At 47.7% G+C, this 16049-nt stretch overlaps 1 protein-coding gene across 1 annotated transcript; it reads right to left on the bottom strand.

Moving 5' to 3' along the window:
* Nucleotides 1-427: 427 nt before the first annotated feature.
* Nucleotides 428-6699, bottom strand: SHISA2 (shisa family member 2). Its single transcript, XM_022574518.3, has 2 exons — nucleotides 5570-6699; nucleotides 428-2622 (listed from the first exon to the last, which is right to left on the bottom strand). Exons 1-2 carry the CDS (start codon nucleotides 5898-5900, stop codon nucleotides 2069-2071), a joined length of 885 nt encoding a protein of 294 aa, XP_022430226.1. The 5' UTR covers nucleotides 5901-6699; the 3' UTR covers nucleotides 428-2068.
* Between the last annotated feature and the right edge of the window lie 9350 nt (nucleotides 6700-16049).

The following is a 16049-nucleotide window of genomic DNA, read 5'->3' as shown; positions in this document are numbered from 1 at the left end:
TAAAATATTTACCCTCTGGCTCTTCACTGAAAAAAAAAAGTTTGCCAATCCCAGGCTGGGTGATCTCTAAGGCCCCTTTCACCTCCAAATTCCTAAGCACTTTACTTCCTTAGATAAGCTGGAATCCTCCTTCAAAGATAATGTACAGAACACACGTTAACCTGCCAATATAATGACCCCAAAAGAACTGTTTATTTTGTGCTGTCAACGTTTCCCATAGAGCACGTAAAATACCCACTGACTCGGAACATACTATCGACTTCACAGATATCAATCACTTTTAAAGGTAGGCTCTTGGTTCTAGAAGGCAATGTTTATGATTTTTAGCAATTTTCCCCTATTAACAGGTTTAACAGACCATCTGAAAAATTACCAAGTAGAATGAAAATGAAAAAACCCAACTCCCCTAGGAATTCATGCCATAAAACATTTATTAATAAGTAAAATGATTTTCCCCTGCCTTTGGCTATTAAAAGGTTTGATGGGGTATCTTTGTTGATACCAATTGCCAACAATGGTTTTACATTTTTCAGTCATGAGATAGACAGAGATACAGACAGGTGATAGAAAAGGTAGACAGATCATAGACAGATGACCATAGATACAGATATAAATATGTGTAAAAGACCATACCTTACAACCATTTAATTACAAATCTTGGTTTTGCTAGCAGTTGGAAATTAACTTCAACTTCCTTCTTGTAAGGGAACAATACACAAATAAATTCACTTGAATTTCATAATTCAGAACACTGGTAATGAATACAGCGCTTGTTGAGGACTAAAAGAGAGAGGAAAACAAGAACTAACTTTGTGGGGAAGAAAGGCAATATCTCTTGGAAAAGCTCTCCTCAACTTGATAGTCTCTCTTGCCTGAAAAACAAGACATTTTGATAACGACAGTATAAAAAGCCTACGATTTGCGAAGTAAATCGAATCTGCGGTTTAAATTTCATCCCAAGTCTCAGATTTTGGCTGAGGAGCGATATTAAGTATCTCTCTCTCTGCAAGCGTTTCTTTGAGCTTTTCTAGGGAAGACAAGAAAATGTTTTATCAGATCTAGGCAGAAAGGCTGACGTTCATTTATAACAACAGTAATTACCGGCACTCAGGACTATATGGACACGGAGGTCTGAACACCAAACAGAGTGAAACGCCAAGCCACACCACACAGCAAAATTAAGAGTCATTTGGAGAAGGGGCAGGTGATAGTTTATGATTTCAATATGAAAACACTTTATTACTCTTCTCAGATGTCAATGTAAAGTCAGAAATTTAAAAGGTACAATCGAGAAGGGGCTGAATGGTTTTATTACTACACCATCACTCTACTTCAAGGTTAAAATAATCCCAGAGTTCTGAAATGTCATCAGTTAAGTAACTATACAATTTAAGTAACTATACAATTTCTTTCAGCCTCTTTTTAATGTAGGAAATCACTTTGTAATAAGATCTCTACACAAGGTAAAAAAAGCACAAAATAGACCCCAAAAAAGCACAAAAATAATATATATATATCTTTTTACAATGAATTAAGGTGTGTCTGGGAAATACTGAGATCAAGGACTAACCTCAGAGTCCAGATTGGTTTCCTTTTATAAGAATTGTGCTCTTAGCATCCCCCCTAAAACTTTGGATGCTTATTAGAAACTGGCCCAGGTAAAAGGGAGGAAACAACTATTCTGATCTTGTACCAATACAATAAAAAACAAAAAAGAAGTAACAGTAACGAAATAATAAAAACAATCAGTTTACAAAATTCTTCTGACAGCCACACCTCAAGGGCACTTAAGGGCTCACATGTGTCACACAACCACTGGCGACCACACAGGCATCTCCAGGGGATGCTCTTCTCCATCATAAATCAATCATGCACTGGGATGAAACATGTCCAGAAACGCTAATTTGGAGAAAGATGTTTTCATACAGTTTGGGGGCAAAGCAAGCCATCCAACAGAATTGTGCCACAAACACCAGCGATACGCTGGGACTTCCACGTTGAGAATCCTTCCCAAGCCCACAGCTTCTGCCTTCCTCTGTCTGGTACCGGACCCCGGCCTCACCTTGCGTTACACAGTCACGGCTGGGTACATCTTCTGTTCGCTGTTAGTGTGAGGGAAGGGGGCCTGGATCTGCCTGTAGCCCGTCTGCAGCCCGTCCAGGAACGGCGGCACCGGGGTCATAGGCACCGAGTCGTGCTGCACCGTGTACCCCACGAAGGGGGGATGCAGGTACTGCCCCTGGTGGGGCACAATCTGGGTGGCCTGCTGACAGTTGAGCACGGAGAAGTTTGTGGGCATGTTGACGTATACATTGTTCATGGTGCCCTCGGGCAAACAACAGTTGGTCTGTGACCTGGTCGGGGGCCCCCGGGCCCCCGAGTTGGCGCTGGAGCTGGAGCTGGCGGCCGTGCTGGACTGGCGGGAAGAGGAACCTCGGGAGGTGCTGGCGCTGGGGATCATGGGGATGGTCTCCACCATGCGGGGCCCCCCGGGGGCCCGGCTCTGCTGGGGCTCCTGCTTGGGCCGCAGGCACCTGCAGCAGCAGGCGGCCACCAGGGACCCCAAGATGATGAAGGCGACAAACACCGACCCGACGATAAGGAAGGGCACATAGATGGGGACTGAAGAAAAGGAGAGAGACATACTGTGATGACTTCCTGTAGGGATGCAGTAAAAATCGGGGATGGGCAGCGGAGATGGATAAATGAACAACACCAGTACCCAGAAGCCAGGAGCCTGGGCCGGGCTGGTGTGCGCGCTTATCGGCCGCACACAGGAAGCACCGTCCTTTATCAAGTGCTTAGGGATGGGGGGGCGGGGGGCACAGTAAGGCCTGCCTACAGGCAGCGGGGATCAGCCCCCAAAGCAGTTAACACTGACAGCTAGACTCACCAACTGCAACGCTCATGGAGGCAAATACCCAATTTAGCAAAAATATGAGTTTAACGGTTTAAGACTCTTCTAAAATCCCTAGAGTAACGGAACTGCCCACATTTCAGTCTACCCTAACAGTTTGTAGGGTCTGCACAGAAATGAGTTGAAATTATTTCAAAGTCTTTTCTCCCCCCAGAAAATTATTTACATTTCTCGTAAACCTCTTTGACCTTTTTTTCGCAGGTTCTTGTTTCATAGGCACATAAATCAAAAATTTCGGGCAGACCCTAGTCACAGCCACTTCCGAAAAGAGGCTGTAAGGTACAAAGGTCAAAGACGGGTTTAAAAAAAAAAAAAAAAAAAGCCCTCCACACACACTTGACAAGCTGGTCCCTGGAATGTGGGCCTGGCTGGGGGGAGGCTGTCCAAGCAGCAGGTCAGCATGAAACAAGGTACCGAGGAGGACAGGGCTTGACATCTGTTCCAGAAAGAAGAGCCCGCAGTGAGTCAAGGCCCCAGGCAGGACCACGTGGCTGAGGCGGAGCTGTCAGGTCTGGAGTTAGGACACTGGATTCCGCGTGAAGAATCACAGGGAAAAGCCCGCAGAGCAAAAAGCAATGGGCATCCTACTTAACACGGGAAGTTTATTCCAGAAAATAAAACTGTCAAGATAAAAATGAACACTTTACTAAAATCAGTAGCGAGCTCCAGTTTTCAATTATTTTACTTAAAAAGATCTTTGGGGTGCCGTGGGTTTCAGAAGCTGGACACACTGGCTGATGGGGACTGAGAATCAGGAGGGAGGGGTCTGTGGAATCCCACCCTAGATGACCAAGAACCCATGTCTTTTGACACGTTCCTGCCCATCTCCTTGACTATTCGATTAGACGCCACACGAGGACAGGGATTGGTCCCGCTGGTCTTGGCAAAGGGCAGTGCCAGCACGTGGTCCAGGGAGACGCTCAGCTCTCCCTCGCCTGAAGTCACAGACACGCAACGCCCTCTGTCCGCTAGGGCAGCAGCCGTTCTAATCACGCTCCTTGGACAGAACCGATATTCCTGCAGTCAGTGTTTCTAGAACATAGTACCACACGGAGCCATGGAGAAATGATGCCTTATAAGTAAAACATACTTTATCAAGTATGTAACCGAAGGCTGACGATTGAAGACTTCATTTTCTAAATTAAAGATACCAGCCTTATATGTTATCAAGTAAACAAATAACAGTTAAAGAAAAAAAACAAAAAAACACCCCCAAAGCAGTGTAAGTCCACATAATGAGTTTGGGGGAGAAATCACTGTTCTCTTTCCAGGATTTTAATTGGAAAAGTAAATAACTCAGGGCAGAGAAGGCAGTGTTCCTGGAAGCCCTCGGCGCTGCTTCATTAGACATGCGCTGTCTTTCTTGAGTGCAGAAGTACAGAATTTTTAGGAAAAAAGATTCAAAAGTGGAATTTAGAAAGCATGCCCACAAACCACGGCATCTTGAGAAGTCGGCTGCCTACTGATTTGTCCACAGTCATCCCAACTTCTAGGAGGCCAGCAAAAGCCCAACTTGGCACACACAGAGAAGGCAGTCAAGCAGTGTGCCCATGGCTCGTCCACCCGGGTTTATTCGGGAGGCCACACACCCCGCTATGCTGCGCTTGCCTTTTAACAGGGCACCTCTTCTGGAATTCCCCTCCCTTCTCCTCTTCCGAGTCAAGGCAGCAGCCGACCAGTAGGAGTAGCTAATAAAATGCGTGACTGCAAAGGGAAGGACGGAAAGGAGCTGCCTCTCAGCAGCTCCAGCCAGCTCTGTGAACAGGGACCAGCGGGGCCCTGGCTCAGGCGGCTAGAACCCTGGGCTGGGGCGGGGGGGACAGTATTAATATAAACAGTCCTCTCCTTCTCATAAGGGGCGGAGACGCCCCTCCGGGCCATGTGTGCCCTTCCACCTCCACCCGGACCACATCCTCCCTCCCAAACACATTATGGGATAGGCCCTCGAGGGAGGGGTCTGGGAGACTAGTGACAAGCGGAGGCAGTGGAACCTATCAAATGCTTTCACGCATTTGTTTCTCCAACTCTAACTTGGGCAATCTGAAAAAATACAGTTAAAGAATCAAGGCCACAAAGAGCAGGGCTGGCACGGCTCTGATGTCACACCTACCGAGTCCGACGTGGTAAGGAGGCCAGGGCGGGGGAGGTGCATCTTAGGGAGGGGTAGACTCTCCCCCGGGGGCTGGTAGAGCCCATCACCCTCGGGAAGACCCAAGGAGCGGCCTTCCCTCCGAGGAGCCCTCAGGTTCCCCGGCCAGCCCTCTCGCTAGGGGGCGCCGCCAAAACATGACCCTGTCCTCGGACTTAGACCCATAGTGACAGGAGACCCAGGAGGGGGCACGTAGACCCCTGGGCAGGAGGCACGTGGGGCTGGCTGCGGCCCGCCATGCTTTGGATGTTAGGGTTTTTTCCGGAAAACCCAAGCCAAGCCGCTCTTTAGCTGACAGATGGGGAAACTGAGGCCCAGGGCGCTGAACCGCTGTCCCGTTCCACACAAGGTAAAGGCTGCGCCAGGATGCAGGCATCGCCTCCCGCTCCAAGCCCCTTTCCTGAAATGGCAGGCTCCGAATTCCCTCCCCCTCTCCAGGCTGCCGGGTCCCGCCGGCGAGGCAGAGCCCCTTCCTCCCCTCTCTGCTCGCCCGGCCCGCCTACCTGCCGAACCGTCGGGGCCGTCTTTGTCCGCGCGGCCGGGCTCGCCGGCGCCCTGCTGGCGGTCGTTGTCGCAGCCGCCCTGGTCCAGGCGCGCCTCGGCGCTGGAGCAGCAGTAGCGCAGCGCGCAGCTGCCGCAGCAGATGGTGGCGTCGCCGCCGTCGAAGCGCTCGGGGCACTGGAAGCCGATGCGCCAGACGCCCTGCGCGTCCAGCCAGCCGTGGCAGTACTCGCCGCTGGCCCGCGCCCCTGCCGCCAGCAGCGCGGCCAGCAGCAGCCGCAGGAGCGAAGCGGCGTCCCGGGAGGAGGCGGCCGGGCGTCGTCCGCCCCACATGGCACCACCCTGGGCGCGGGCGGCGCGTCTCCAGAGGGCGCAGGGCCGACTCCGGGAGGTGGCGGCCCGGCGCCCCGGTCCCGGCGGTGCTGAGGCCGGGACCTCTGCGCTGAGTGTCCCTTCCGCGGCGCCTTCTGCGCGGGCCCCCGCCCCCCCCGCCGCGACGTGCGGGAGCTAAGCCATGCCCTCCCTCGGCCGGCGGCCCGGCCCCAACAGGGGCTGCCTGTAACTCGTGGGCACTCGCCGATGGAGCTCTCCGGGTGCGACTCAGAGGGCCCCCGGGGCTGCCGTTCCGCAGCCCCCGGAGGCTTCACCCGCGACGGGACCCTCCCCGTGCATCCCCGAGGGGACGCTCGCTCAGGCCGGAGGACCGCTGGGCGCGCCGCTTCGGACCCGGAGCCAGGGCGCTGCCGCACAGTTTAAGCCTCGGGGTCCTGCGCGCTAGTCGTGGCGCGTCTCCTGGCCTTTATTCCCCCCTCGGGCGGCTTGAAGAGGCCAAGGCGGCGGGCAGCGGGCACAGAGCTCCGGGCAGCAAGTGCAGCGGCCGGCCGCACTCAGCCTCCTGCGCTCCGAACTCGGTCCGCATGGCTCCGGCCGCGCCGCCCGGGCCGCCCCCTGGGTACAGCCACCACGTTCCGCTCCGCGGGCCGGACGGTCGATCCTCCCAGCGCACGCGGGCGTCCGGGACGCGGACGAGAACCGACGCGCCCTGCCGGGGTCCCGGGAGCCAGCCGCGGCTGCTGCTGGGCGCGGGTCCAGGCGGGCGGCTCGCCCTGCTCCCCTCCTCTGCTCTCCGGCCTCGGCGCGCTCCGTCTGGCTCCCCTCCCCCCCCGCCGCTGCGCCCTGGGTAGGTGCGCACCGCTGGGCGCCTCCCACGGAAGTTTCGGCCCCCGGGGCTGCGGAACAACCCGATCGCAGCAGCCGCCCGCCCACCCGCGCGCCCGACCCCGACTCGCCCACCGCGCCGCCGCGCCGCGCTCTTAAGAGAGGCTGGCGCCGCGAGCGCGCATGCGCGCTGGGGCCGCCCCGCCCTCGCCGCCCCAGGGGCCGCGAGCCCTTCACTTTCGGGCTGGAGCGGCCGCGGGCCGTGGGCTGCCGGGTAGAAAGGGCGCGGGAGACAACGGCGCTCGAGCTAACACAGCAACAGCAGTAACGGCAATAAGGGCAAACTCAACTTGCTTATTGCAGGTCTTAGGCGGCATTCACAGTTCGGATTCTCACAACTTCCCAAAGAAGGATGATAACTGCGCTCCATTTACAGACGCTGAAGTTGCCACTTAGACTCACTGTCCCTCCAGTTCCCAGCCCCTGATGTCCAGGCCACGGCCGGTCACTGGCCTGGGGCTGCGTGGTGGGCTCGGGCTTCTACTAGGTGGGGTGGAGACTTGCCAGATTAGGCCGCTGTCCGGATGATCTGTGTCGCTTTTCTTTCTAAATTTGGGCAGAGCGATTTATTGGATTTAAGCAGAAAGGTGCCTCGGCTCCACATTTGGCCCCGATGGTGTAGACAGCTGCGTGAAGAAGCAAACAAGGCTCCGACAGACCAGCAACGCGGCTTTGAGGAGGAGAGATTAATAGCTCCTGCCTTGCGGAAGCTGAAACAACAGGTGCTGATGCTATTAAAGCCGCCGTGATTATTTTTAAAGGATCTGGTGACCCTTCCGACACGGTCTGGAAGTCAGCGACCTGACATCTAGGCCCAGCCCGACCAGAAAAAGAATCTTGCATTTTTCTGGCTTCAGTTTGTTCATCTTTAAAGTGGAGCATAAGAGGTGCTGACCACTGAGGTTCCCCCCCAAGTCCGTGTCTATGGAACACAAAGCAATTTTATTCACAGCAAAGACGCCGCTGTTCAGACATGGTCGGGCACTTGGGCGGGCCGGGTCACCGCGCGGACTGGAGCAGGTTGGCTACCCTGCCACTCGCCCCACGGAATCAAAAGGAAAAACCGACCCTACGCCCTGGAAGCAAACACCTTACTCTTTTCAGTAAACCTCTCTCCAAGCACTGCACTTGATTTCATTAGACTTTGTGGTGGGGGGAGGGGTATTTTTAGCTTCATAAAATTATGTATTTTAAATGCACCGGCCACGAACTTTTCTAAACCTAGTAAATGAACGAGATTTTAATATCGAATTATTCGTTCCACAGCTACAAGCTAAGCGGTTACAGTATACCGCGTTCTGTGTTGGGTCCGGGGGGTTCTCCAAGAAGCCAGACGTCGTGGCCATTGCCTTCAAACAGAGATGAAAGTCTCTGGAAATTGGACAGAGAGACAAAGAACTGAATAAGCAAAGATAGTACAAGTATTATAAAGCTACGATCGGTGATGTACAGGGTCAGTTTAAGCACATAACCTGGGGGTTACGTGCTGGATCCCTGGAGGCGAGCAGGATCAGAAAAATCATCAGAGCAACAGCACTTGGACTAGAAGAAGCCAAGGGAAGACTCAGTTTTTCAGATTAAGTCTTTTTCTTAGAAAACATTGGTACTGCGAGCTAACGTGTATTGAAGGCTTACTCCACGCCAGACACTGTGCTGAGTTTTACGTGCACATTTAATCCTCACAGCAACCCTACAGAGAAGACGTAACTACTTGCCTCACTTTGCTGGTGAGGATAACTTGCCCCGTCCTTACAGACAGAAAGTCACAGTCTGCCTGAACTCCAAAGCCTGCCCACCACGCTGCTGGTCACCAGTCTCCACCACAGAAAGCCCGGAATTAACTGCTGGCTCTACACGAATCACCAGATGGCCAGGCATCATTATTTTCCTATGGCACCATAAAATGACTGGGGTGGGGTTCAGAGGGTTAATACTTTACTTTTTTTTTTTTTTTGCCTTTGGGGAAAAAATTAATGCAAGGGAATTGTCCATTTCTTCAGACAGTACTTATGCCATATCCTCCTTCCACTATCCATTTATCCTCTTCTCCAAAGCACCCATGATTTGTCAGTTTATTGATGAAGAAAGCACCGTTGGCCATTTTCATACTGAAATTGATTTATGACCTGGTAATGCCAGAGCTTAAACCCAAGAAGTTTTTCCCAAATGGTTCAGAACCACTAGAATGGTTACTCCACAATCAGCAGACTTGGAGGTGCAGAGCTTTGAGCAAATTCATCCTCGTTTTTACTGCTGTGTTCCCTTATTCCCTAAAAGTGAAGGAGAGGCCTGTTTCGTGGTTACTCAGTGTGGTGGCTGCTTGTCATCAATGCTCATAGAGACTTTATACCACTCTGTTCCTCCCTCTGACTTGATTTTACTTTTTCTTTGTGTATCTAGTACGTTGTATTGAATTTTTTTATAAAATAAGTTGTCAGGTACTTACTGAGCATCTCTGTGGGAGATGCCACCGGGTCATATTAAGGTGGCAATGTTCCTTCCATAAGGAATTCCCTCACCATCCTTGACAGTCTTAAACTATTTTACTAGTCTTTTCTGAGCAACTGTAACTAGTTATCAAAACATACAGGTAGTAGTAATAATTTATTATAATCAAAACTAAACGTCAGGCAGTGTGCCAAAGTAGATTTAAACACCTATGAAGGAGTGCCCTCCTCCCTCTTAAAAAGCTGAATTCTGTAGACACTAACTGCAGAAGTATATTTTCGGTTTATTTTGCCTTTCAGTCTGTGCCCCTCTCTCTCTCTCTCTCTCTCTCTCTCTCTCTCTATATATATATATATATATATATATATATGAATAAAATGCATTTTATCACCATCTACCGACTTTGACCTTCATGTTTTTGATTGCTCGAACTGAACTTGATTCTTACTGGTACCTCTGTTTTGCCTTTGGACGTTTTCCTCTTCAGTTTGTTACGATGTTTCTTAGTACCTTTCACTCTGCTTGTTCATATAGGATTCCTAGCTGTGACATGGGCTGCAACCAACCCCATTTTAAAGCACTCATGTGTAGCATCAGCATATATGGCGGAAAAAACGACGTAGTCAGCTTTATCCTCGAATCAGGCTCAGTGCGGCAAGAGGCTCATGATTGCGAGGGGCACGAGGGGGAGGAAACCACTTCAGGTTGCTTGATTCACAATCGCTGTGATATGTGTGTCTTTTGAGTGGAATGAGGGCAAAATCACACACACTGTTTACATCGTTATTTCTCCCTCTCATTATTCTTTTTCCACCAAGCTCCTACACAGTAGTTGAATTTACGTAATTCGAATGTGCAAATGACATACTTTCTTGATAAAACAGAGCAGCCGGAGGAGCAAAGTAAAACACTTATCCTTCTAAAACATAGAAAATCAGTTGCTCAATGCATTGTTAACTTTAATTGTAACAGCTAACAGAATGTTATAGTTTACCTCTAGGGAAAAAGAAATACAGCTGATTTAAAAACAAACTTCTGACATATCTTTAAAAGTACAAAGCCATAGACTAAAGAAATGATTACTTATAACTCGGCTAACTGGAGTTGATGCAAATCACATGGAGGTAATCATATTTCCTTTGGCTGGCAGTTCTAAAAGCTGCCAGATCTTCAGTGATTTTCTGTGTATTTCAGGAAGAGCAGAGGTTCCTACCATCTGCACACGGTCAGCAGTCTGTTTAGGAAGAATGGCTTTCCCTGGGTTCATCCACTTCTCTCCCTCCTCTTTTATAAATAGGAGTAGTACTGAAAACTCACATTTGGTTTACCAGAAGTTCTTTTAAGTTAAAGTGTTTGTGTTAACAAATGAGACCGCAAACCCAAACAAATATGTTAATTTACACTTCTTTTAATTTTGTCTTGTGGTTTACTTAACCTCATCTGAAAATAAAAACGGTCATAAAATTTTGGGAAAAAAAAATCTTCCTTGTTGCTTTAAAAGTTTTTCATCTTTCATCCTCCTGTTTTTTCCTTGTAATTAATATACTTTCAGAAAAGTAATTTCCATACTTAAAATTCTTTTTCTTCTCATCTACTATTAACGTGAAACATCTGACATACTCTGCTCTCCCTGCCCCATCCTCACCCCTAACCCCAGAGTTTTTTGTTTTGTTTTGTTTTGGTTTTTATTTTGGGCTGTGTTGGGTCTTCGTTTCTGTGCGAGGGCTTTCTCTAGTTGTGGCGAGCGGAGGCCACTCTCTTCATCGCGGTGCACGAGCCTCTCACTGTCGCGGCCTCTCTTGTTGCAGAGCACAGGCTCCAGACGCGCAGGCTCAGTAGTTGTGGTGCACGGGCCTAGTCGCTCCGCGGCATGTGGGATCTTCCCAGACCAGGGCTCGAACCCGTGTCCCCTGCATTGGCTGGCAGATTCTCAACCACTGTGCCACCAGGGAAGCCCCTAACCCCAGAGTTTTACTGAAACATTTTTATGTTGATCTTGATGTTTACTATTGGTATATTTTCTTTTTGAAGATATGGAGTTAAAAACCACCCAGGACTTCTTCCAGTAATGCCAGAGTATCTAAAAGGGTGGCGTAAACAAAATTAACATAACGTCAAAAAGCCTGCAGCAAGTTTTTGCAAATCATATAGCTGAGAAGAGTCTAGTATCCAGAGCATATATACAACTCAACAACAAAAAGACAAACAACCCAATCAAAAAACAGGCAAAGGACTTGAATAGACATTTCTCCAAAGAAGATACACAGCAAGCATATGAAAAGATATTCAACATCATTAGTCATTAGGGGAACGCAAGTCAGAATCACAATAACACTTCATAGCTACTAAGATGGCAATGGTGATAATAATAAACGGAAAATAACAAGGGTTGGAGAGCATGTTGAGAAATTGGAACCCGCACTTTGCTAGTTGGGAATATAAAACCACTGTGCATAACAGCTTGACGGTTCCTCAAAAGTTGGACACAGAGTTACCATATGACCCCGCAGTTGCACTCCTAGGTATACATACCCAAAAGAGTTGAAAACATATGTCCAGCCTGGCTCAGCCAAAATAAAAATAAATAAATATATATTTTTAAAATAAAAGATAATTGGACAATATTTTAAATACTGTACACATAGCATCACTATTTATAATTGCCAAAAAGTAGAAACAACTCAATGTCCATCTACCAATGAACAGATAAACAAAATGTGGTCTATCCATACAACTGGAATATTATTTGGCCATAAAAAGGAATGAAATACACCCGCTACAACATGAATGAACCTTGAAAACACTATGGTAAACCAAAGAGCCAAACACAAAAAGGCATATAAGGTATGATTCCATTTATATGAAATGTCCTAAACAGGCAAATCCATAGCGACAGAAAGAAGGTCAGTGGTTGCCTGGGGCTGGGGAGGGAGGGCAGAAGGGGAAGTGATGGCTTGATGGGTACAGGCTTTCCTTTTGGGTTGAAAATGTTCTGCAACTAGAAATGGTGATAGTCACACAAACTTGTGAATCTACTAAACCATATTAATGGTAAAATTTATCTTATGTGTATTTTACCACAATAAAGAAGAATCTAGAAAAAAAGATTGCAGCTGTGAAACTGGCCATCTAGCTGTGATGTCACATGAAGGTCCTGAAGCAGGTTCACTAATCCAGTCTCAAAACTCTATTCTCCTAATGATGACACTGAAAGATGATCAGCTAAAAAGTTCTGTGTCACAGTCAGATACTTCTGAATGTAATTCCAAGCCTCTAAGATGAATGTTGCAAAACCTCCGTTATGGACTTAAATTATGTCCCCCCCCCCCGCCAAATTCATAGGTTGAAGCCCTAACCCCCGATGTGACTGTATGTGGAGAGGCAAATACAGGAGGTGCTAGGGAGATAATCAAGGCTAAATGAGGCCATAAGGCCCTAAGCCAATAGGACTGCTGTCCTTCCAAGAAGAGGAAGGGACGCCAGGGGTGGGCATGCACAGAAGAAAGAGCAGTAAGGACACAAAGAGAAGACGGCCATCTACAAGCCAAGGCGAGAGGCCGCAGGAGAGACCAAACCGGCTGGCACCTTGATCTCAAACTTCCAGCCTCCAGAACTGTGGGACATAAATTTCCGTTGTCTAAGCGCCCTAGTCTGTGGTACTTTGTTATGGCAGCCTGAGCTGACCAATACATCCTTCCTTCCCTGCTCCTTCTAACCTACTGATGGCAGGAATGCATAAGACAACTGAGGTCTTCCTAAAATGTGAGGCAGCTTGGGTCATAGCCCTATACCTGTGGACCACATAGGGAGGAGCTGCAGTGACTGGAGTAAGTGCTAGAAACAGTCTGAGGAAACTAGACATTCATTTAGAATACGGTACTTAAGGTAAATGTATGCTGATTCAAAATGGTGGGACAATTCTACTCCTGGGCATCTGTCCAGACAAAACTTTAATTCTAAAAGATACACGTACCCCAATGCTCACTGCAGCACTATTCACAATAGCCAACAACCGTAAACAACCTAATGTCCATCAACAAATGAATGGATAAAGAAGATGTGGTATATATCAATATATACAATGGAATAGTACTCAGCCATAAAAAGGAATGAAATAATGCCATTTGCAGCAACATGGATGGACCTGGAGATTCTCATACTAAGTGAAGTAAATCAGACAGAGACAGACAGATATCATGTGATATCACTTATATGTGGAATCTAAAATACGACACAAATGAACATATCTATGAAAGAGAAACAGACTCACAGACATAGAGCATGGACTCGTGGTTGCCAAGGGGGTAGGGGGTGGGAGAGGGATGGATTGGGAGTTTGGGATTAGCAGAGGCAAACTATTATCTATAGAATGGATAAACAACAAGGTCCTCCCGTGTAGCACAGGGAACTATGTTCAATATCCTGTGATAAACCATCATGGAAAAGAATATGAAAAAAAGAATGCATATATGTATAACTGAATCACTTTGCCGTACAGCAGAAATTACACAACACTGTAAATCAACTACACTTCTATTAAAAAAAACAGGCTGGAGAATGGGGTTGGATACCCCAGATCCAGGTTCAATTTCCCCCGGAACAGTGTATTCATATCTCTATTGATATGACTGGGATTATGATTCCTTTTGTCTTGCTGTCTAGACAATAACTCCTTGAAGGCACAAATCAAATCCTGTTCATCTTTGGGTCCCACAGTGTAGACTTGGAGCAGGCTTGGTTTATGAAGCACGTGCTATATGCCAGGCACAAAAATACTGAAGTGTTACTTTCAACGAACTGAATTCAATAAAATGCACCTAAATACGAAAGCCATTCTGAGTGTAGCAATTTGGAGATAAAATATCTGGTAAGACTAGGGTCCCAAACCTGGCGCTGGGGATGAAATCCTTGGACAGCAGGTTCAGAGGGAGGGAATTTCTAGTCGGAGTCTCCCAGGGCCCCGCCCCACAGAATACTTTTGAGGCTTAAGGTGAGAGTGGTTTGCAATGAAGGGAGATGAGGAAAGGAACAAGCTGTTTCCTGGGTGTCACCTGGTGACGTGGAAAAGTTTGCCGTCCACAGAATCGGTGGCAGCAGCTTGCCTCCTTTGCAGTGTTGGTGGCGGTGGACATCACCAGGCCTCCCACAGGCACGAGCCAGGTCACCGAGGCTCTGGTTAGCACTGAGAGCCAGGGCTGGCCCACGATGCTGCCAGCCTCCGTGGGTACCACAAAGGCGAGTCTGAGAAGCACAGGGTCACTCTGCGGGGACTCCCACACCAAAGAGGAATTTCCGGGTGCAGCAGGGCTGGTCCCTGCAAAGCAAGACAAGGTGGAGTAATGTCTAATATTACGTCCCATGAAACGATGCTGTTTTACACAGACCTGGAATTGCATATTTTTAATTGAAATGATTCAAAAGGCACTTTGGGGTCATAGGTTCCTTGGGATTTCTGACCCTTAAGATCATCGTTTTTATATGCCTGGGTCATCGTAAAAAAAAAATCCCAATCATCCTGGGTGTTCAGATTTGGCGTAAACAGGAATTTCCTTCATCAAAGCTGCCCCACCAGTCTCCTGGTAAAAACATAAAAAGATAAAAGGACCACTGTGCTGCTTATTTGAGCAGAAACAGAATGATGGGATTCACAGTGCAGCCTCACAGCCCTCGTAATTATCCCTGTCCAAATACTTTAACTTTCTGAAACCAAGCCCTCCCATTTTATGGCATCAACCTTTTTTGGGGGTACCTTTTGGATTAGTAAGAGATTTTCTTTGGCTTTTGCAAGAAGTCAACCTCTCAGGAAACAACTGAATTAAACTTCATATTTGTTTAAAAGTCCTTGGATAGCGCCTCACATCTGCGTTTCCTCAAAACGTCTCTGTTGAAAGAATAAAGGGAGAGCGCCCTGCATTGTGCAAGTATTCAAATGAGCAGAAAAGGGTTTGATGAGTTCCATGTCCTACAAATGTTAGCGTCCCAATTATACCTTAAGACTTGTTAAGTATTTCAGACCACTTTGCAGCTTTACAGCACTGAGGACACTTCTTGCTTGATAGTGTAAGTTCTCATATAATGTAACTGTTCTCTGGACAGTCTCCAACTTGCTAGCCTTCATTACCTAATTAGAAGAAAGGGTTTTTTTTTTTTTTAATGTCTTTATGTTAGAAAATATGCTTGAATAGCTCTAAGACTGAAGCTCAGTCAGCTAATAAGGACCCTTGACTACTGAACATCTGGTATGTGCCAGGCATTGTGCTAACTTCTTTGATTATCATTACAGTGTCTCTCCTAATAAGTTTGTTATTTAGTAAGCTAAAAAAAAAGGTTTAAATTCATCTACTCTTCTAAAATTTCCAAAGAAGTTAAAAAGGAATTTCCAGCCTATGGAGAATGTCATCCAATTAATCTTAACACAAGTAACATTAGGATTCCTTTCCCAGCCTTTATTGTCAATGAAGTGGTTTCTAATGTTACACAAATGAGATGTCCTAGCAGAAAGACGCCAATCACTGGCATTCTTAATTTCTATCACCAATTTCCTTTTTGGTGCACAGCAGTTTGATTTTGTAAGGTATACATATTTTCAGTTCTTTTATTTCTGGAAGTAGCTTGACTAGCTTTAGAGACACGAGGTCCAGAAGAAAATATTAGAAGAACAGAAAGCAGAAAAGTATAGAAAGACTTCAGGTGCTGAGGAAAAAAAAGGTGATGGAGTTTGCTTCAAAACTCCCTTTAACCACGCAAAGGATTATTTTAGGGGGGCCCTGAGTCTCCAGCACAGAGAAGGCAGACCAGAGGAAGTGGAGTCGGGTC

Source organism: Delphinapterus leucas, chromosome 18 (genome assembly GCF_059928025.1).
Source record: "Delphinapterus leucas isolate spDelLeu-1000000601 "Yukka" chromosome 18, BTC_Dleu_Yukka2, whole genome shotgun sequence".
Classification (NCBI taxonomy): domain Eukaryota; kingdom Metazoa; phylum Chordata; class Mammalia; order Artiodactyla; family Monodontidae; genus Delphinapterus; species Delphinapterus leucas.
Note: the sequence above shows the minus strand (reverse complement) of the source record. Positions and strands in the feature narration are given on the sequence as shown.

Bases quoted from the DNA above. Each gene is read 5' to 3' on its own strand.
- SHISA2 (XM_022574518.3), bottom strand. From the start codon at position 5,900: ATGTGGGGCGGACGACGCCCGGCCGCCTCCTCCCGGGACGCCGCTTCG. The intron at 2,623-5,569 runs GTAGGCGGGCCG...CCTTTTCTTCAG, and splicing joins CGGCCCCGACGGTTCGGCAG to TCCCCATCTATGTGCCCTTC.